Here is a 22367-nt window from a genome sequence, read left to right on the forward strand (position 1 = left end):
AGGATGGCTCTGTTGGAAAAAAATACCTAATTATATCTCTATAATCAGTTTGGAGCCCTCATCATGCTACTGGAAATAGAGAACAGATAATACAAAATTCAACTTGATAAGTGTCTAATTACTGGGTTTATGGGAATGTTGGGACCCAAAATGGGTTCACAGGCTTCACTCATAATGACCCCAGTATGAATTTATGTTTTCTTGGTGATCCTGTGTGTTATACATCAGTAAAGGCACTTTAAATGCATTTATTTTCTATTTTATAATGTATTATAAAAATGAAGGAATGGAAGGTAAATCAAAGGGAGCTATAATGGACCACCTTTAAACCAGAAGTTTCATCAATAGTATAGCAGCGATCTTCAAACAGAGTTTGTCCATAGAATAAAAATACATTTAAAATGTCGGAGAAAGTACTTGTACAAATAAAAAGTGAAAGCAATCATATAAATATATAATATAAGAATTACAATGAACAGGCTACATACATAAGTTTTCAGTTCAGTACTAACTGGTTTCTGTGGTATTATCCATAAACCAACAGTTTTTGATTCTGTGGAATTTTTGTCTCTTTGTATGTTTATTTAAGTAAATTTATTTCTAAGAACCCTTTATAAAGCAACCTGTCGTGATGACGTATGAGGTCACGTTACGTTATTGAAGAAGGCATTATGAGTCTGAACAGATACACATCCTCGCCATAAGGCTTATCCCATCTGTATTGAGCAGGAAGCCTAATCAATATGGCTGGGTATAGCCGATGTCCAGGATAATAGGTGCATTATCTGAAGCAGATCGTGCAATGTGGCGCTTAGTGTGTCACTCGTGTGTAAGGAAAAAATATTGATTTTCAAACAAAATTACAACCATTCTTATTTTAGGCTGACAAAGCTTTTATTTTGAAAGATTTCACCATCAAAAGTACAAAATGTGATGAATGGAACAGTCCATTACTTCAATATATATTTTTAAAAATAGAAACGAATTAACATTAGTATTTTTTGCAAGCATCTTTTATTGAAATCTTTAAAATAAAAGTAGTATTTAATTGAATTAATTAATTACAGCATTAGCATGTATATTTAATGTATATACATGTTTTTACATCTACCTTACAAGCAATACAGGTAATTAAAATTATAGTTCATTCTCCCAGTATGCCCAGTAATATAAATTAAGTTTTGGTTTTCATTATTTCATTTTTAAAAAGTGTTAATTTTTCTCAGTAATTTTACGTTAAAATACTGTGCTCAGTGTTTGCATTCTTTCTGTTAGCTTGTAGTACAGGGCTTAAATACAAGTTAGGGTCTTAATGGTGAAAAGTCCGGGTTATGTGTATAAAATACAAAACCCCTCTTAAAATCTTCTTAGGGTCATAAAGTTCAGTAAATAGTTGGCAGGAATAATGATGTGGCACTGACCTAAGCGAGCTTGTTTACAGATTCTGTTTAAAATACCCACAGGATAAGTAAAGGGGTTAATACACAAAGGTTAAAGGTTAAGGGGTTAGGAAAGGTATCAGGACGATGAGAACGACTAATTCTTCCATGATATGAGTACCCTCGTCAAAAAGGTTTTCAAAGAGATAGGTTCAAGATTTCTTGGAACTTTTCTTTGCTTTCTTTGGGACTGTTTTTTTAGATGTAGGTGCAACACGCGAGGTCTTAATCTGTGACATCGCCACTGTCTGTGGCACATTGAGGATTTGTGGAGTGTAAGATTAGAGCTCTACGTCGTCATAAATCTCTGCTTCCCAATTTGGCCGTGTTGTGGCGGGTGGGGCAGTTGCTAGGTGCAGTCTGTGGTCTGTGGACTTGGTGGATGACACGTTTGTGCGTCTACGTAGGGTCAACCTCTGAGGTTTTTTTCCAGACCAGGAAACTTTTATCTGCCACACTCACATGGCTTGATGCTCCTTCTTGGACCTGGCTTTGTTTTTTTTAGAACCTGCTAAGATTCTCTTTCTAGAGAACAGATAGCTCGACTTGACCCAGAACTTTTTATGGTGCTCTGCTGTGGCTCTCCATGATGAACTACTGCATACCAGACATGTACGAGATGCCTCACACCGGGGTGGGAGGCTACACGGTGCAGGGTGGTGGGGAACACTGCATGTACCCAGGTGAGGGACCCGGGTACGGACACTGTGAACCCCAGCGGCTGCATCATCCACCCTGCATGGAGCAGGCTTGGCCGCCCAGTCAGCACTATTCTTGCTCGTACGCCGGCGGGCCTCCTGTTTTTAAGAGCGAGTTTTGCAGCATGGAGATCCCTCTTAGTCATTACCACCATCAGCCTGAATATTTCCCTGAGATCAAACCTGAGTTCTCACACCTGCAGTGGATGCAGGGGTCACACAAGAAAGGTATGACGTCTGGATTGTGATTGCTTACATGTTCTTGGTCAGAGAGTATTTCTGGGACTCGTTCAGGTTTTGAATAGTTGTTTTGTGGTTGTGTGTGAAGTATATGTTTTTGGTAATTAGTTATGACGTCCTTGATCAATGGATTTAAGTCTGATAAGCATAAATCCAAGATTTAAGGCGTCACGCGGTGGCAGGTCTGTGATGCTCAGAGCGTTTGAGGCGTGCGGGGGTTCCTTATTGATTGATGGTGAGGCAACAGAAGGCCGAAGCAAGATGTATTATTGCTTTCTTAACAAACCCCAAAAAAGGTATTGATCAGTTTGTTAACCTTCGGTCCTGGAGTCTGCCAGGGGTCAGAGCACTGAACTCATTAAGCCAAATCCCAAAATTGGCCCAGGTGTTAACTCAGCGAGTTAACTAGAAGTAGAAGTCGGTGCTAATCAAATATTAGGTGTCGCACTGCTGGACACTTGAGAGTCAGCCTACCTTTAGCTGTCCTTGCGTGACTCTTTGAAGCCATGTTATTACGTCACCAGTTCGCACCTACATGTTACAAATGGACACAAAGGGACAGCTGATATACTGTGTATTCAACATATGGATAGCGTCTCTTTGATACCCAGTGGTTTGCGCAAATTTCCGTTTCACAGGGAAGCAAAAAACATTCAGAATAAAACATAAAAATGTGATGTCATTAAGATGAAAGTTAATTTTAGGTCAACATCAACCAAAATCCAGTTGAATAAAACCACAGCAGTCATGAAAATATTTTAAAATACAAATCCATCCATTTTTCCCTCAATAAAACCTGATATTAACCATGTGTCCTTCTCTCCAGGGTACATTCCAAGTTACCTGGACAAGGATGAGCTATGTGTAGTGTGCGGGGACAAAGCCACAGGCTATCACTATCGCTGCATTACCTGTGAAGGGTGCAAGGTAACACAAGCAAGCCTTGTTTTATTTTTGCAGCTAACTTTTAACATTTTAATAAGACTATACTGAGCACATGCCTCTCTGCTCTCAAGGGCTTCTTCAGGCGAACCATCCAGAAGAACCTCAACCCGACCTACGCTTGTAAGTACGAGGGGAAATGTGTCATCGACAAAGTGACCAGGAACCAGTGCCAGGAATGTCGCTTCAAGAAGTGCATTGTGGTGGGAATGGCAACCGACTGTAAGTTTTACAGGCCCAGACAGCCTCATGTCTTGTTTCTGTTAATGTGTAAATCAGAGCTGAAATTAGCTGGTTAATCTATTAGTTGATCAGCACACAATTCATTCATTCAAATATTTGCTGGCTCCAGCTTGTCAGACTTGAAGGTTTGATGTTTTTCTCTGTCTACTGTAGTAAACTGGATGTCTTTGGACAGTGATGGGCATTTGTCACTATTTTCTGACATTTTATTGACAGAAAAATTACCTGATCAATTAAGGGAATAACTGGCAGATGAATCAATAACGACAATAGTCAGTGCAGCCCTTGTTCAAATTCATGACCAGTGGTGAGGACCATTGTGCTACAGAAGTGGTTTAAGAAGTCTTTATGGGCATCTTGATAATTGCCTCATCATAAAGAAAATATATAATCATAAATAAAATGAATCAGAATACAGCAGCTTTTCTTTCTGTTGAATGAATTGCATGATAGTTAAGTGTAATGACTGTTGGGTGAGTGCACACTGCTTACCCTAGATCTCCAGCTCTAATAGCATCAAGGTTGTGCAGTTTCTGTACTGAATATGAGGGTTGTGAGGCAAGGTCTGAGTTTGGCATTTTGGCTGTGGCCATCTTGGATTTCTGATTTCTATTGAGACAAGACATTGGAGAGATCCCTAATGATAGCTGCTAGCTTGGTTAGCACAGTGTATTTACAGCTATGGTTAATTGTGACAATGCTAATGCTAAAAAACAGGTTTAAAACCAGTGAAACAAAATGTATTTACCAAAAAAAAAATTGAACTGAAACATTATCCTTTCATGAGCTAACACCCTACTGCAAGCGACAGCTACTCCTATACTCGGTAAATCTCAGAGCCATTCACTAACCAATGTTATTATGGTAGCGACTTGGCAATGGACGGCACCTCCATGTCATTCAAAGCAGCCACGTCTGTTTGGGACATGAGTTATTTAAAAACTTACCGTGCGTACAGTCGTCACGAAAAAGAGAAATTAGATAAAGAGACCCAAACTGTTTTTTGTTCCAGTCTGTAAACATGTTTATTTCAGCTGTAAAGTTGAGTATTTTAACATGAAGGTCTATCGGGATTGACTCACTCTTAGAGCCAGCCCCAAGTGGCCATTAGAGGAACTGCAAAAACAGTTTAAAGTCTCTGAGACGGAAGTAAAGAGCTACTTGTGACTATTGTGTACATGATGTTGTTCACTGAATATTATGCTATTACACTTCAAGAGTACCACATAAAGTGCTACCTTGATTGAATGTAATCTTGTGTTTGTTAGTTAATGTCTGTCCGGTTTAAGTTTGTAATTCAAGCAGTACTTTCAAGTGTGTCACCAATTCATCAGTTCATACTCTCCCCTCCTCCTCCTCCTCCTCCTCCTCCTCCTCCTCCCGTCCCCTCTCATTGTCTCCCTTCTTCTTCCTTTGCCTCTGCCCCCTCCTCTTCTCCCAGTGGTGTTGGACGACAGCAAGAGGCTGGCCAAGCGGAAACTAATCGAGGAGAACCGGGAGCGCCGTCGGAAGGAGGAACTGCAAAAGACAGTGTGGGACCGACAGGAGCCCACCCAGGAGGAGTGGGACCTGATCCGTATGGTGACTGAGGCCCATATGGCCACAAACGCACAGGGCAACCACTGGAAGCAGAAGCGGAAATTCCTGGTGAGACATCCTCCCTCCCTCCTCACCACAGCCTTCATCGTATTGATTACCCAACCACCCCTGCCCCCCCCACCCCTCACATCCCCCTTCCACCCCACCCCTTCCACATCACGCCCCTGTCTCCTCAACTTCCACCACAGCCACTGTTCCTCTGTTCCCTGTGTTAATATGTCCATGTGTTTTTTTGTATCTCCTTGTAGAGTGGGGAGAATTAGCTGGACGATGGTGAAAAGTGTGTTCCTCAACGCAGCAGCACTAATTTATAATGGAACATCTTATTCTTGTCTGTTTTTTGTGCAATGATCTTTAATCGCTAATACTAATAACTTGCTTTTTTTGTGCTGTTTCATTTCTCTCTCTTTCTGTTTGTAGCTTTTGATTTTATACCTCACCCCTTTTTTGACTAATTTTGATTTTCTTTTCTGTAAAGTCTAATCGCTCTCTGCAGATTGAAAGTCCGTCCCAGCTGTTGACTTTATTTGGGGTTTCTATGGCATGATCAGAAGGAAACATGAAACTGAATTGAAATGCGGGGTTTGTAGCCGGCCGGTGTAATAGCAGGCGTGTATTAAGGCGTTTGTGTACATTTTTCAAGGACTCAGTAAATTTGATTAATAATTTTTTGCGTGAAAGTCAATTTCCATGTGTCATGGACATAACAGAAGTCACTTATGCGCTAAACTCAAGAAAAATTAATTCGGGAACGTTTCATAAAAATTTGTAAAAGATTGACGAAAGTCGTATGAATGGTTTTGTTTCAGTCGTCGTCCGTTGTTCATGACAAAATAATACATTTCCGTGTCGTCCAGTGCTTCTGCGGACCTGTTTGAAGCCGTGGTCCTGAGCCTGATCTCACCATAGAAACCCATCTTGGATTTCTGTCCTCACCTGTTTTCTATCTGCACACTCTTTCATCTGTCCTCAGTTTTAACTTGTTTTCTTTTTAGTTGGCTTGACACGGGTTCTTCATTGAAACTTCACGATTCCTGTTGATTATCCAACAGGTCGAGGAAGCTATGCTTCTTAATGAAATAACATGTAATTTATTCTATACTTCTGACCAGAGTGCAGCGGGGGTGAAGGAAACTAAGGTAAGGACAACAAATATTAAAGTGATGTACTGCCTTTTCAACATGTGCTTGATGCAGTTTACATTTACATGCGTTACACATTTGATGAAGTGCAGTAGACATATGAGTGCTACATGTCTGTAGTGATGTGTCCCCATTCACATCTTTACATCGTATTGGCCAGGCGAATTATTGTCAGCTCAAGAGTCAACCACTTCACTGCTTTCTAGTTCTTCCATTATCGTATTCAACCATGAACGCTTTACACACTTCATTTTAACCTTGAACTCGTTTCATAATGTAATGCTAAGTTTAATACTGTTCTCATAGTACAATAAAATTTACATGCTGTTTTAATTTTTTATGTAAGCTTTGGGACACTTTGGGCATCGACCTTCTCTCTTTTGTGTTTCAGCCTGAGGAAATTGGTCAAGCGTCCATGGTCAATACGCCTGAAGGAAACAAAGTGGATATAGAAGCCTTCAGTCAGTTTACAAAAATTATCACCCCTGCCATAACCCGAGTGGTGGACTTTGCCAAAAAACTGCCTATGTTTTGTGAGGTGAGTGACAAAGTTTAGTGAAATGTAGACAGAGAATAAAGAGGTCACAACACTCCCTCTGGCGGCGGCGGCGGCAGTGCAGGTCAAGCTGTTGACACCTGAGTTTCTAATTCTGCAGTCACGTTACAGTGGATTTACAGTAAAGCCACAAATGTTCTTGGCTGGAGTTCATCACATATACATTGGAAATAGTGTGAATGTCAGCCAACAAGACTAGGACAAAACCTATTGTATGGCTGGAGCGAATGAAACGCTGGAGGGCTTTTAATTTGAAAGAGGAAGTGGCTGCATTCAAGTAGTCATTAACTTTACCTTGCTGTTACACAGTCACACAGCAGGAGAGACCTGTTTTCTCTGGAGCTATACACACTGATGACTTAACACAACCCTCCAAAGGCTCTTCAGCTCCAGTCAGTGATGTACGTACGTTGTGCAGCCATCGGCCCCTCTACAGGGCAAGTTCCACCTATAACAGTAGTTTGTAAAATGTCCTGTGGATGACGGTTAATTGGCTAAACTAAATAATTGGTCAACATCTAGTCACAGGCAGTTATTTTTGGTGTCAGAATCCATTTCAACGTCTTATCTCCACTTGGCAGCCTCCGTCCAAAACTGTCTTTTATAACCAGGCCAGCTAATTAGCGTGCTAGCCTGGTAATTCCACCATGTTTTTGTGCTAATGTTACAGTGGTGACGGAAAATGAGCTGACCAAAGTTATTTTTGACGATAACAATGTGCTTTTAGTGTGTTGATGATGCATTAAGGTGTTAAATTTTTCTCATGTAGCAGCTGGTTAGTTAGCTAGCTAGCTTGCAAATTCCACCATGCTATCATGCTACACTGGTTGCAGAAAATGCAGAGCAATACAGCTCTGGCAGTGCCTATTAACTTCATCACTCATTCACCCACTCTGTGATGGACAGACTAAAAAAAGTAACATGACATTTTAAAAATAAAATTGTTTATGTAAAAAAAAAAAATGCATATTGGTTCCTAAAATCTCAAGTATATCAATATTGACTTTGGGGCGGCAGTAGCTCAGTCCATAGGGACTTTGGTTGGGAACCGGAGGGTCGCCTGTTCAAGTCCCCATCCGGACCAAAATATGGAGCGTGGACTGGTAGCTGGAGAGGTGCCAGTTCACCTCCTGGGCACTGCCGAGGTGCCCTTGAGCAAGGCACCGAACCCCCCAACCGCTCGGAGCGCCTGTCATGGGCAGCCCACTCTGACATCTCTCCACTTAGTGCATGTATAGGTCCTGTTTGTGCATGTGTGTGTTCGGGCCTGTGTGTAATTGACAACAGAGTGAAAAAATAGAATTTCCCCTCGGGGATTAATAAAGTATATAAAATTAAAAAAAAATAAATAAATAAAATTGGCCTCAAATAATTATTTTATAATATTCTGATAGAACTTTGAAGCAGACTTATAAAGTGCCAAACAGTAAAACTGAGTAAGCAAAAACAATTTCAAAATACAACACAGAATAAAACTGTAAAATAATATGTAGCCTAGTAGAGTTCACTAAAGTCTAACATCCTTTCATTTAGAGCAAAGACTACACATTCGGCTGTCGTCACAAACGGCAAACAAGGTGTCAAATCCACTCACAGTCAAACTAAAAACAAGTTTTATTTTCCATGTTCGTTATTTCTTAAAAGTTTTGGAAGTATTGGAAACTATAGTCTTCATATATGTTTAAATATACACTTGCTTGTACACATTTTTTTCCATATTCAGCTTAGCCATTAATTGGCATTAATTAAGTGGACGTCTACTAATTAAGCACTGTCTCTATTTTACACTTAATTTTCCTTTCTTGGAAACAATGTAGAAAATTTTGCAGTATTTACAATTCCGTGAGACGAAGGCAAAAGGTTCAGATTTATTTTTATAGCAACAGAGTCAATTATAAATTCAAAAAGTTAGCAATGTCTGCTGCAGATCATTTATTAGCTTGGTTTCAAATGCATGTATGAAAATAATGTTGCTGCTGCTTTATGCTAGATACAAAGTACAAATGTAAATGTATGCTGATTTTAATGATTATTTGATTTTAATGATAATTTGAACAGTATTTATTTTAATTTTCAAAATAAGTGCACGCTGTTGCAACACCAGCCATATTCTTTTACTAACGATGCCGATCTCTTTCTCCCTTTAATCAGCTGCCTTGTGAAGACCAGATCATCCTGTTGAAAGGCTGTTGCATGGAGATCATGTCACTGCGAGCTGCCGTTCGCTATGACCCAGAGAGCGAGACCCTCACGCTCAATGGCGAGATGGCAGTCACGCGAGGTCAGCTTAAGAACGGAGGCTTGGGAGTAGTCTCGGATGCCATTTTTGACCTTGGCGTGTCGCTGTCCTCCTTTAACTTGGATGACTCTGAGGTGGCTCTTCTACAGGCTGTCATCCTGCTTTCATCTGGTAAGCACCAAGCATCTGGACTCTCATCATGCACGCATACATGAGCTCGTTAAGTGGGTGCTGTCTTATTTCAGCTCGTTAAAGTTTTCTTTACATTACTGCCAACTATTTTCCAAAGCAATACCTTTAGTAGAGCAAAAACTGCACCAGTAGAGACCAGTGAAGCAGTGGTTTATTATTGTACTGTACACACAAAGAGGAAAGAACAAATTAAATCCTGTCCTGTACTTGTCCTCCCAAAAGCAACGTCATCTCCTCAGTGATGCTTTACTCCCTCCTGCACGGATTGTGTGAACAGTATTTCTTTGACATGAAATCCATACCAAACCACAGCTGAGTCAATTAATCACTATAATCATTGTGAGGAGCTTTGACCAGCTAGCTTGGATTTGGCTCCGGCACCATTTCTCTGTGTGACGCTCTGCATCTCATTGAAGATCAATACTGTTCTGCTGTGTGTTGCACATGTAGACATGACATGGGGTGAACCTGCCCATCTGTCTTGTCTTCTGACACACTAGGGTTCAATCAATACATCGTTTCCAGGGCTGAAAGGCTGATACTGAGTTATAATTACTATCTTTAAAGATGAAAAGTTGAAAAGAATTAAAGAAATTTGCCTTTTTTAACCAGAAAAGCCTAACTTTCCACTAATTGTTGGGATAATAGCAAACTGAGTATAATCTTTTTGGCTATTAAAACAATTCACAACACACTGTTTGGGTGATAGTTTTTATTCGGCTTCATTTTCTCTTCAAAATAAGTTTTTTTCTGTCTGTTTTTTTAACCTGTGTGAACCTGACTGCTTGTATTTCTTGCACCATTGGATGAAACACGATGAGCCATGTTGCTGTATTTGCAGCTAACCAATTAACCTGATTAGTACAGTGTTGTTATTATTCCTAATGGGACTAATTGTCTAACCCATGAAAATAAGATCCAAGGTAATATCCTTTAACCCTGACAGACCCGTGTTTCAGAAGATCAGGCAACCCCCCCGGTTAGTCTGATTGACTGCTTGCACAATGTAGTGTGAAGTATTCATTTAATGAGCTGCACATTGCTTTTTCAACCTTTTATCTACTTCTCACAGTTAGCTTTGTACATATTGTCAATAGTGTTTACCATGCATTTTGTATATAGTGTTTTTAGTCATTGTTTTAATCATCTCAGTAGCCATGTTTCCATCAGCCTGTTTAGATGCGCATCTAGAAGTATCGCATTGGAAAATTATGATGGAAACGCCAAAATTCGAATTTAAATCCCCTGATTTGCACAAACTAAAATACGCTGGCTTTAGCCGGGTTTTGGTTGATTCGAAAAAATGTTGATTCGCAAAACGGGGGATGGAAACAGTTATGTACGAATTAAGTCTGACGTAGCGCACCTCTCTCCATGGTGATATCTACACTCCGGGTCGGGAAGGCGGTAATGCATTTACAAGCTGGTTGCCAACCGCCAGAAAACGTAGAAGAAGAAGAAAAATGCAAGACTTGTTTTGATTCCGGTTCTGCGGAAAACTCGCGCGAGTTTGTAGTTTTCACCAAAGTCTGTACATTTAATGGAAATGCACAGGATTCATATTTCTTTTAATGCACATTTCCCAATGATTCAAATCACTTCTGGATGGAAACATAGCTAACGTAACTGTCTGTAAAAAAGGAGATTAGCCAGTCTGCTAGCCTAACTGGCTTATAAAGTAAAGAAAAGCATCATCGGGTTGATGAAAAAGCCAGTCAGCTCTACGGAGATTTATTGCTCGCTTTCACAAGATGGTGTTCATCAGTCACTTTCATTTTTGGCAGCTCTTCTAAACACCAAGTGTGAAAAAGCGCAGTAACAACCTAGTGTTAGCTAAGCTCTAAAAATCAGGCTAAAGTTGGTGCTACACTGTGTGACAAGCTAATGTTGCTAACAGTTAGCTTAAGACACTGAGGTAATTATCAAAATGATTAAAAACATTACATAGCCAACAAAAACAAACAGAAAATACCATTTACCCTCTGACTGCAACTTGACTGACTCACGGAGGCATACAAATGTAAGGCGGCAATTCTCGTCTTTTGTAATTTTTCTAGTAATATCCAGTAATTTTCCAGATTGCGCATGTTTTCTCCTTGTGTGAGGGAGCAAAGTAACATCAGGTCATGTATTCCGTCACAGAGGATGCCAAAAAGTTAAAATATTTTACCTTTGATCAGCAACACCATTGCCGGTATTCTCTGCAAACCTCTAATTTTACTGTCCTGCTCCTGCCCACTAACATGTCATAGATCGTTAGCTTGTCGCCCAGTGTAGCACCAACGTTAGCCTGATTTTCAGAGCTTAGCTACATTAGGTCGTGATGGCTCTTTTTTTTACCATAGACATCTTTCTATATTTGTGTTTTTTACACTCGATGCCAGGAAGAGCTGCCAAAAATTTAAGTGAATATTGATGTGTGTGGAGCTGACCACTCTCCTCATACACGTAACTGTGCATTAGCAACTGCCTAATTTGAATGCCCTGGGAATGAGACTATGGATGTGTTGAAACCTGGATACAGCATTAGTGGCAGGACCCTGTTCATTCCTGTGAAAGTTACTAAGTGGCACATGAAGCCAAAATTGCTAGATGTCCATGGTACGAGATTACCCAGATGATTAGCACTGCTTATTATTGAGCCCATAGAGCAGGAGCACGAGAGACTTTTGGCCTCCGAGTGCCGTCGAGCAGCGGCTGACTTCCAATTTAGCACTCCAAATGTTATTGAACCGTGATGGTCAAAAAAATGTATCCACTGATTAATAGACGTCTCTTTCCCATTTAAGTCTTTGGGAAAAAGTCTCTTTGGGCCCGGTGGCATTATGTGACAGACCCCAGAAATTGCAGTACCTCTGTTTAGCCACTGCGAAAATTGGCTTCAAATCCCCGCACACTTCCTGGGGGTCTGAGTAAGGCTAAACTGTTGACAGGAAGTTAACAGGTGTGTAGTTTGTAAAACAGATATACATCTCTCTACATTATGCAAGTTTCACAACTTACCTCCGGGTTCAACTTTTACCTGCTGCGCTGAGATCTGAGCAATTACTTTGGTTATTATAACAAAGCTATTTTTATCCCTGCTGCACTCTAACAACAACATTGCCCGGTGTATTCTTGTCATCAGATCGGCCGGGCCTGAGTAGCGTGGAGCGAATTGAACGCTGCCAAGAGGAGTTCCTGCTGGCCTTTGAACATTACATCAACTACCGCAAACACAAAGTGGCGCATTTCTGGCCCAAGCTGCTAATGAAGGTGACGGACCTGCGGATGATCGGCGCCTGCCACGCCAGCCGATTCCTTCACATGAAAGTGGAGTGTCCCACCGAGTTATTCCCTCCTCTCTTCCTGGAGGTCTTCGAGGACTGACCAATGGATTCTAGTGGATGTGTGTGTGTGCATGTATGTGTGTGTGTGTAAGTATGTGTGTGCATACGTCAGCGCCTGGGCACCCTGGTGGTCTCAGGGGTGGAACCAGCAGAAGGCCCGTCACAATGAACTTTCTAATAGCACTACTGAGTGTCACTTCATTCCATAGTTTAGGAGTAGCTCTCTGGTCTAGTTTTGGATGGAACCATTCCTTACAGTGCGGGTACATGTGAATAGCATTTTGCTCTTTTTTTTTTTTTGGTTTTGTTGTTAATGTTGTGGATATAACCTCTCACCTCGGATTTTACTATAGTTTTTTTTTTGTGTTGATGATTGTACAGTTGGCATAATGGTGATTTTATCAACACTTGTTCATTCATTAGAAACCATGCAAATGTTGTATTTTCCTTCCTTTATGTTGAAAAACTCAAAATGGCTGCTCACCTGACACACATAACAAGACATTGTTAGCGATCTGTTAGCCTTCCCCCCACCTGCTCGACTTTATTGGACCCATTTGTTGGTATATTACTATAGTCAGTCATCCTTATGGTGAGTGTCTGAACTGTTCAGTGCCTCGCCACCATACTGTGACCTGACCTTTTGACAGCAACACTCATTCTAATGGACGACAGCTCACGGGCCTTTGTACAGCTCTGGGTAGCTACACATCACAACGTGAGGTCGTAATGCGGCGTTCCAGAGATGTCGGAAAAATCTGAATCTTGCGACAGAATAGCGACTAAAGGCAAAACTCTGAGTAAGAGGCCAAGGCATGATTTTGCAGCGTCAACTTTTAAGATGTTATTCGACGTCACATACACACTGCTAACACTACACAACAATATTGTTTAATCCTCAAATAAGTGTGACCACAACACCTGCCTTTGTTATAAGTAGCCAGACATGGAGTTTTGAATTTGTTAGGGCTAGCAAACATTGCTAAATATCGTGGACAACTTTAGCTATTGCGCTATGACAGCATATTAGGGCCATGGAAAAACAAATAACCTTTTATTCACAAAAGAAAAGGGATGATATTTCGAAAAATACGTCAGATTTCTTAGATTTATTTTGGACGGTAGAGGAGATACCCACACACAAATGTAACACAAAAAAGGGTGCTCAAAGTGCAAAAAATGATAAAGAGTGAATAAAAACAGCAGCAGACGTTTCAGTCCTTGACTATCAACAGTGCTTTATCTCAGCCTGTTGATCTTCTTGTGGCTCTCTCGCCCCGTTACATTGGTGTGTATGTATCTCATCTATCGTCCTTTCTTGTTTGTCTGTCGTACCGATGCACCCAAGACAAACCTTTTCGTTGCCCCAAGCAGGCACAGTTTCACAGCAGCCCTAAGACACGTTTGAATTGTAAGTCGCTTAGATTTAAAGGGAACTTATTATCCATAGCATATCTTCCAGTTTTGAAATGATCAGGTCCACGCAAGAGTTTTAATGTGGTCCACCAAACAACTCCGCGTTCAGTCTGCTCGAAGATGTGTCACCGTCTCTACAAAGGAAAAGAAGCAAAACAGATACTCTTAAGGGCTGTTTCACGGATAATACGTCGCTGAGATAAGGAGAGGATGCTAATGGAATACGACAACTCGTATTCTAGGAAGTGTTTATTTTTGCAAATCACAAATGTCTGTGATGCACATATGTGACGTATTTCGGGCTTTTTATATAAATGGTAAATGGACTGCATTTATATCGTGCTTTTATAATCTTTGTGACCACTCAAAGCACTTTGCATCAACAATTTACACACACATTCAGAAGCAATTTAGGGTTCAGTATCTCGCCCAAGGACACTTTGACATGTCCACTGCAAGAGCCAGGGACTGATCCACTGACCTTCTAATTGGTTGACAGCTCTGCAATGATTAGTCAATAAGTTCATTGACAGGAAGATAATAATGGGTGTGGCTTTCTTAGGAAAAAAATCTGTAGTTCCAGCTTCTCGTTATTTTTTATATGTATTGTGTTATAGTGAATTGAATAACTTTGGCGGATTGGTCAGACAAATAAGCAATTTGATGACATCATCTTCACATTAGGAAACCGTGTTGGTTTTCTGACATTTTATAAAACAGTTACTCAAGAAAATAATCAGTGGGTTAATCAATAATAAAAAATAATAGTAGCCGTCCTTCAAGTATTGATCCATGGCCCTAACATGCTGTTGCAGCTGCATTTAAAGGGAGAAAAATCTGTATGTTTTTGAAGGAAATCTCACTTATGGCCATGTTTTTTCGTTGTTATTTTTACAAACAACAACAACAAACACAGAAAGGGTGAAACTCCAATCTCTCCGCTGGTGATTCAGACTTCCGACATCGAAAGGAAAGCAGCTGTAGCATTAAAATGAGCCTGCTCACCATCACCAGAGACTGGTCAGGACTAACTAAAGCACATAATGACACTGATGTCAGGAAAAGACAATCATAGAGTACTTGTTTTTTGTGTAACAATGCCACATGCTGTGCCAAAATCAAGTGAATGATGCCCTCCTTATCGAATCCCTGCTGGGCTTGACTGGTTATGCTAGTTAGTGCATGCCACTCGCACAGAGTCGTCCCTCTGACTTGTGTTTTAGTCCACGTTTGCAGCTTCTACAGTACAGCCGGTATGAGTTTTATGTGTTACATCTCGGCCGTGTTGCCTCAATAGTCCCACATACAGTGATTTTAACCGTCTTTTTTTTTTTTTTTTTTTTTTCACACAACTCCCTGAAAACAGGGTACGTTGAAAGAGTGACGTCATGGTGCTATGGTGGGTTGGGGATATGGCTGGTTGAACTGTATTATTATGTACATGCAGAAATAGGCATTATCTGTTTGTATAACAGCCCACCACCTTCTTATGATGGCATGCATATACACTAACACACAAACATGCAGATACAGTACATGCATCTACCTATACACATACTGTACACATGCACATATTTGCATATATGCATGTGCCAAGATAAAATATGGGTCCGACCCCACCACTGTGACCAACCAGTGGGATTTGGAGGCCAGGTGAACACTGGCTGGCCCAAAACAGTATGATTCATCATCAGCACGGTACACTGAGAAAGCTGGTGAGATTGTGAAAACGTAGCGCTCTTTCCTTTCTTTTATTTTAGCAGGTTTGTCCTTTTTTTGTTGTCGTTCTGAAAGCCTCTCTGGTATTGTTGTTTGCAATGTGACAAACATTTGCTCTGTATATCTCGCTTTCTCAAGCTTCACACTACTCCTCAAAGCAGCTTGTGTTTTTTCTCCTCTTTTCTGTGAAGTGATGCCTTTTATCAAAGCAATAGACTTGCTGCAGTGTTTGAATGACCCGGACCTCACACACACACCTCGCAAACTGTACAGACTAAAAAAAATAAATGCACAGACAATCAGAGGGAGAGAGATGGATGGGGGAGTGGGCACCCGGGCTCAGGCGGCCCGGTTGGCCGCGCTGAGCCAGAGCCATTTGAAAAAAGTAACATTGGCCATGTTTACATGCACCCCTGTCGTCCATCGTCCTGTTGAGGTCATCTTCATGTTTGCAGGTACCTTTGATACCCTGCGACTGAGCCTGCCTGGTGCCATTATTAAACCAGTTAACAGAGTAGTTCTGGAAGAAAAAACACAGCAAAGATCAAAACAGTGTCACATTAGTTACGACTTACATCTGTTTCTGCATGATAGACTCATTGAACTCAAATAATGTGTGAATGTCAGTTACCACAGGCGGTGAAAAATAAATCTGGTCAGTTAACCGGGGCTGGTTGCACATTTGTTAGACTAATCTGTAGGTTTAAGTCAGACTTAATTCTCCTCTGAGGCTTGTCTGATGGCCCTTTTCAACCAAATACTCCCAGGAACTAAACTCAGGAACTGAAAAAGGACCTAAATGTCCCTTTGGTGCATTTGTTTTTGCATTTCCTTTGCATCTGAAGAACTGTGAGGGTTAGACTTGGAACTTACATTTGGTAAATTAGCCCTAAAAAGCATTAAAAAGTATTAAAAAGTGACAACTTTGTTTGAGACTTTCTTAACACAATGAGATGACAACATTGTTAGCTGGTTGTCTTTTGTAATGTACTGCTACGTGAATGGTGGATGCCCACTGAAACGTGTTAACTTGCTCTCTCTTGACTCGTTTTTTATAGACATTTAGACTAGTGTCGGGAACTCGGCTGCCAACAAGGTTTAAAGATATTCCCGTGCTATTCCAGCAACGACTGTTGCTTACTTTTAAGTCTGAATGAAAAGTGCTGCAGCAGTTTGGAGGCTTGTGCTTGTCGAGGTGGGACCAAGTCATTGTTTTGCAACTCCAAAGTCAAGACTCACAAGTCATAACCCAAGTCATAAACTTTGAGTTTCAAGTCTTAAACAAGTCATAATGGGCTCCTCACCAAATTTAATGCCATTTTAACAAAAGAGTATCATATAAATTTTGGGAAAATCATTTGTATTTATTTGTTAAACAAATTTCTGGAAATTCCATCTGTAATTTTCCACCCACACTGCAATTACTTTTACATAGACCATTGCTTCATTTTTGTACACAAATGAAATTATCTTAGGTATCACTTTTTGGCACTTGGTGATGTAGTGTTAATTCTTCATGGTTTTTCTTCTGCACCTTGATTGGTTGCTGTTGGATTTGTTCCAACAACGTGCATCATCTGGCGACTTCCGTATCGGCGGAAGGAAAACCATTAATGTTCTTTGTTTCAGGAAATGAAGGGGAACATACTTTTAAATCTTTGGGCTTGAAGGTATCAAATATTTTCAAGTCAGAAGGCTCAAGTTCAAGTTAAGTCACGAGTCAATGGTGTTAAAGTCCAAGTCAAGTTGCAAGTTATCAAATTTGTGACTCAAGTCTGACTCAGGTCCAAGGTAGTGACGTCAATAGTTAAACTCCACCCTGATAGCTGCAGGACCTTCAACACATTCTACCTCAGGAGCAGGGACAAACTGTGGCCCCGGAACCAAAACTGGGGCTACGTTTCTTCGGCCGTAATGCAAGTAAGGTTCCAGAGTTCCTGTAGATGTTTCTTGGTTCCTGCACAGGTAAAGGGCCACAATGAGAGTAAAGACGTTTGCACAAAATGGAGTGTTTTAAAAGCTGCATTGACTGACGTTTTTGCCACTAAGGAGCATAACTCCGCAGCAAGCTGACACACCTTGATGTACAGTAGGTTGTTGATGGCTAATGTGTTAGCAAACATTGTAAGCAGAAAGTTTGCGTTCAGTTAAAGTTGTGTTTCTGACCACCTGATGAATGTAAGGCAGATATTTTTACTCCTTTTAGCTCTAGTTTGGTGTCCACCAACTCCTGAGGAAAACTCTTTATCGGCTGGATTTTCGTCCTTCTTAACAGCTAGTTTCTAACTTTGCCTGTTTGACATTGGGTGCTTGACAGGTAGCATAGAGTGGGTTTATCAGAGCTTTTTGGCTAAAAGTGACACAGCTATACATTAAACTACGACTGTAAAACTAAAACAATTAGCTAAATTACAGATATTGTTTAAGGCTAAAGTTAGCCACTGCGTCCTGGCTCTTTCAGAGCAACAATTACATCGATATCGCTCTTTAAACCCATGAACACTGCAGTATCCTCCGTCGTTCCCCAACCCACAAGGTTTCTTGAGCACAGTTTCTTTGACATCTGTTTAGTGATCTTTTCTTTAGCTTTTCTTGATCTATTGCAAGGTTTGCAGAATATTTTTATCAATTTCCTTCAGTGAACTTGCAGTGAGGAACTAATGCTTCAGGGCCAGGATGGACAAGACGATTGGTGGGACTAACTGTATGTTCCAAAGAGGCAAAGTGTCGCGGACGCCCAAGAAGCAGGACTGTCAAAAATATTTGTGGCAGCTTTGGTCGCTCTAGTCGCGATTGACAATCGTGTTTGTCAATTTAAAGAAGCCGCAGAGCGAACTACTGGCTTGAAAGCAGCGTCATCCCATTCAAACCGAGCAAGGAAGACTTTCATGCTACATCGCAACATTAGCCTGCAATTCTCTCCTCTATTACTAACATTACACACTTTAAAACTCACCAGACCAACCAACTACCTCCGCGACACGATCCCAAGCCTCATTGTTTTTATTCTGGTCTTTGTAACCGAACAGCGACACATTATAAAGGACTGAGTGGGCGCGAACGTAAGTAGTAAACGTCTCGATATCCATCGTCGGAACAAGTGTGCTGCAGGAACCAAAGTTACATGGCTTGTTCTCTGGGGCCCGCTTCATCGAAGTACGCCAGCATTCCGATTGGTTGTCGCCGAACTGCGTCAGAGCTCATTACCATAAAGTCAAACGAGTTTTAACTCCCCTCTGGAGACGCTCCAGTCGCTCTGGTCGCTCAAGACGTGATGACCAGGTCACCCTTGTCGCCGGGCTCTCATTGAAAACGAATGACTTCCGCCGTTTTGGAAGCTCTGGTCGCGGTTGGTGTGAACGTACAGTAAGACCTCTCTTATGGGAGGTGAGCAAAAAATTAAGGTTCAATTAAATCTGAGTGTATGTTCAAAGATTGTCAAGATTAGATGGTTTTGTGAAATTGAAGACATCAGTCTAAAGACTTTTAGTTAGATCTAAGTCTGCCTGTGCAGCCAGCCTCCGGTTCCTTGTAAATCAAAGTATGAACTTTCAAGGTTAATGGTCTTTCCGGTGAGTCACAAATCCTGCCTGACAGAATGATTTCAGAAAGTTTTCTGTGCCAGAATGGCAGGTTAGTTCATTACCTGGCTATTCCCTAAATGTACACAAAGGAGCTTACCACATCTTGTGCAAAAGGAAACAAAAATAAATAAATTTCAAAGATAAAAAATTGCAAAAATACAACTTCCAATCCAAACTGGGCGATAAACCAGACATTACGGCAGTGTTCGTTTTTTGTTTTTGTCATGACATTTCAGCTCAGTCTTGTAAAGGCCATGTTTTTTATTTGATAAGTTTCATTTGATGTTTAAAAGGAATGGACTGTTAACTCAACCACGTTGGGGTTTTTTTTTATAGCAATGTACCAAAACCTTACCTCACCATTAGCCAAACTTGTTCGCAGTAACCTCAGAGCCCTCTGGTGGCAGTACTTCATTGAAAAGGCTGAAAATTGCACTCGATTGACAAACGATGGCCTTATAAAGTTCATGTGGCTAACATGGGGAGCGAGCTTTAATTTGGAGTTGTGCTTCTGGTGACCTGATGAATGTAGTCTAGTATTTGCTCAACCTCAATCGCTGTTCTGAGAAAAATATCTGGCTCTTAAGCTGCTACTGTAAGTGTTTTAGTGTGTTCACCAGGTAGCCGCTAACTGTCTGGCTGCCCTCTAGTGGAGGGGAGGTAGTGTTCAGTTTATTTACCTGAAAACAGCTGCCTGGTTAAAGCTGATAGAAACGTTGAGACCGACCCCAAACGGTTACATTGTGGGTCCCAAACCGAAAAAGTGAACTGAAAGATGCTAAAATGCTGAAGAGCTTGTGATGAATCAATGTGGGCTCGTTACTGCAAGCAACACCTTCACATTATATTGACTCATTCTTCACATAAAATTAACAATTAGTGCACTGTAAACCCCAAATTACATTAAAATACAAATTAGAGAAAGCGTTAGGAACCCTAACTTGTCTGATACAAATGTTTGTGTTTTCTGTAGGTTGTGTACAAACTGGAGTTTAATGGCCGTAAGAATATGTTGGATTTTTACACGTCGCACACGTAACCATAATTACTTGAATTACCGTATGCACAGAGCTGTCGGTGCATGTAAACATAGTCAATGCTGCCTGCTGGTTCAGATGTTTACTGTTCCTGAAAAGGTGCCAGCGCGCTGTTATCTCTCCCACGAGTTGTTGCTTTTAAGGTTACTCAGTTACAAACCAATAACAAGAGAGAAAAGCTATTTTACAGTACAAAGGAAAAAGGATGTATATTTTCAGACTGCAGATTTTTTTTACGGATGTTGTTCGCATAATATGAACATATTGTTTTGCATAGCTGAAAAGAAACAATATCTTGCTCTCAAACCCATTTCCACATCTCTGCAAAAAAAAAAGAAAAAATACTAGGAGCAAGACATTATGAATTGTAAAAAAAACAAAACAAATTAGTGCAGCATTACTTCTACTATTTAAAAGATTACTGTAGCTGGATTTCACTGTCAGTAAAAAGCAACACAGCTGAACACATTTAAAGAGTAACTAACCCCAGAAGTTTGGCTGAAATACCTTGACCTTGGAAATACCTCTAGAACCAGGCCCCCAGGTGGTCAAACCATGGAATTACAGTTTCAGGGTCTGTCATGTGATGCCACTGAGCCCAAAAAGACTTTTTCCATAGACTTACATTGTGAAAGAGACATCTGTAAATCAGTGGATACAGTTTTTTGAGCATCAGAACCACCACAAAAAAAACCCAAATTGTTTTACTATCGGGAATTGTTTCGTTTTGATAACATTTCAAACTTAAATTATTTTGTCGCCATTCATGTTAGCAGGCTAAACCAGAAGTTAGCCGCTCAGCTGATGATAGCCAGCAAAAGTCTGTAGCGTGCTTGCCCTGTGGGCCCAACGATGCGGAAGAGCTGGGTAAATTTTATACCCTGGAGGTTGAACTCTTTATGCCCCAGGTACCACTGAGCAGCTTCCATAGAATTGAACGGGGCCCCGCCTCCATCGCTGTATCCTGCCCAGTCACTCCTCTGTGCAGCAAAGGAATCGAGGGGTGGTGACGAAAACAGCCACCATATATGTCACTTTTCTTCAGATCAGCCAGTGGCAAAATTCTGTTTCGAAAGCCAAGTTTCAACCATTAGAGTGCAGTCGCTGTTCATATTTATAACCCGATATGTACAGTGACCTGAATCAACAAAACTACTAAATACCCATATACATTGGTTTTCAGCTGAGAAAAAAAAGTGGTTTGGGGGTTAGTTACTCTTCAAGGTCAACGTCTTGATCAAAGTGTAACCAGCATCAGAGAAAAAAAAATCATCCACCGTCAACACAGATTTCTCTCCTTGTGTGTTTGAGTGTCTTCTTGTTCAACTCATCTGTTCAACACTTACTGGAAAACCGTCGCGGTGAGAAAGGGAGTGAGATAAAGTGTGTGTAGGTGTAGGAGTGAATCTGTGGCAGCAAAACAAAAGATGAGAAAATTCTGATCCAAATTTGCTGCCTTGCACTCGGTGTTTACCGGAAACATTGTCCGATAATGCATTGTCCAGCTGTGGACAGTGTTCTGACGTGAGCGTGGAGAACTTCAAGAGGAAATGATTTTGATGCTCATGACTGACGATGATTGCAGCTAATGTGAATTGGCTTTTGAGAATAAAGATGGTTTGGAGAGAATTTGTTTTTGTACTTTTATTTTTGTTGCAGTTGTGTGAATGTTCTTACCTTTGTCTTTTAATTGCTTGTGATTGACTCTTTTTTGTTGTTTTTTTTGTTGCACAGTAGATGTTTTTAGGGCTTTTATTTATTTATTTATCTATTTATTTATTTATTTTTTACCATAATTTTATTTTATTTTTTCTGTACTTCCAAAGTGATTCATCTGCTTCACTTTCTTTTTAGGCCAGGATGAAAATATTTACCTTCAAAATATATTTTTAAAAGAATTCTTCACAACACTGGACCTTGATGAGCTGATACAGAGGACACACCCCCTTCACAACCGGATTGGTCGGGTGTGTGAAGGTGTGACGGGGTTTT

General features: G+C 40.7%; 1 protein-coding gene across 13 annotated transcripts in view; it reads left to right on the plus strand.

The window, feature by feature from the left end:
* The window catches only part of thrb (thyroid hormone receptor beta), a 170822-nt gene extending 148818 nt beyond the window's left edge, over window positions 1–22004 (plus strand). For 9 of the 13 annotated variants that reach the window (XM_078175715.1, XM_078175716.1, XM_078175714.1 and 6 more), the window contains 7 exons: window positions 3204–3304; window positions 3394–3541; window positions 5004–5209; window positions 6214–6300; window positions 6695–6841; window positions 9011–9269; window positions 12418–22004. In XM_078175715.1, the coding sequence (XP_078031841.1) occupies window positions 3204–3304; window positions 3394–3541; window positions 5004–5209; window positions 6214–6300; window positions 6695–6841; window positions 9011–9269; window positions 12418–12659 (1190 nt within the window). In that variant the 3' untranslated portion in view covers window positions 12660–22004. Of the gene's footprint in view, window positions 1–1729; window positions 2366–3203; window positions 3305–3393; window positions 3542–5003; window positions 5210–6213; window positions 6301–6694; window positions 6842–9010; window positions 9270–12417 lie in introns of those variants that run through there. The other 4 variants (XM_033636614.2, XM_078175724.1, XM_033636622.2 and 1 more) reach the window with 3 other exon arrangements.
* Window positions 22005–22367: the final 363 nt, after the last annotated feature.

The sequence above is a fragment of the Epinephelus lanceolatus genome, chromosome 16 (genome assembly GCF_041903045.1).
Source record: "Epinephelus lanceolatus isolate andai-2023 chromosome 16, ASM4190304v1, whole genome shotgun sequence".
In the NCBI taxonomy this organism is placed as follows: Eukaryota; Metazoa; Chordata; class Actinopteri; order Perciformes; family Serranidae; genus Epinephelus; species Epinephelus lanceolatus.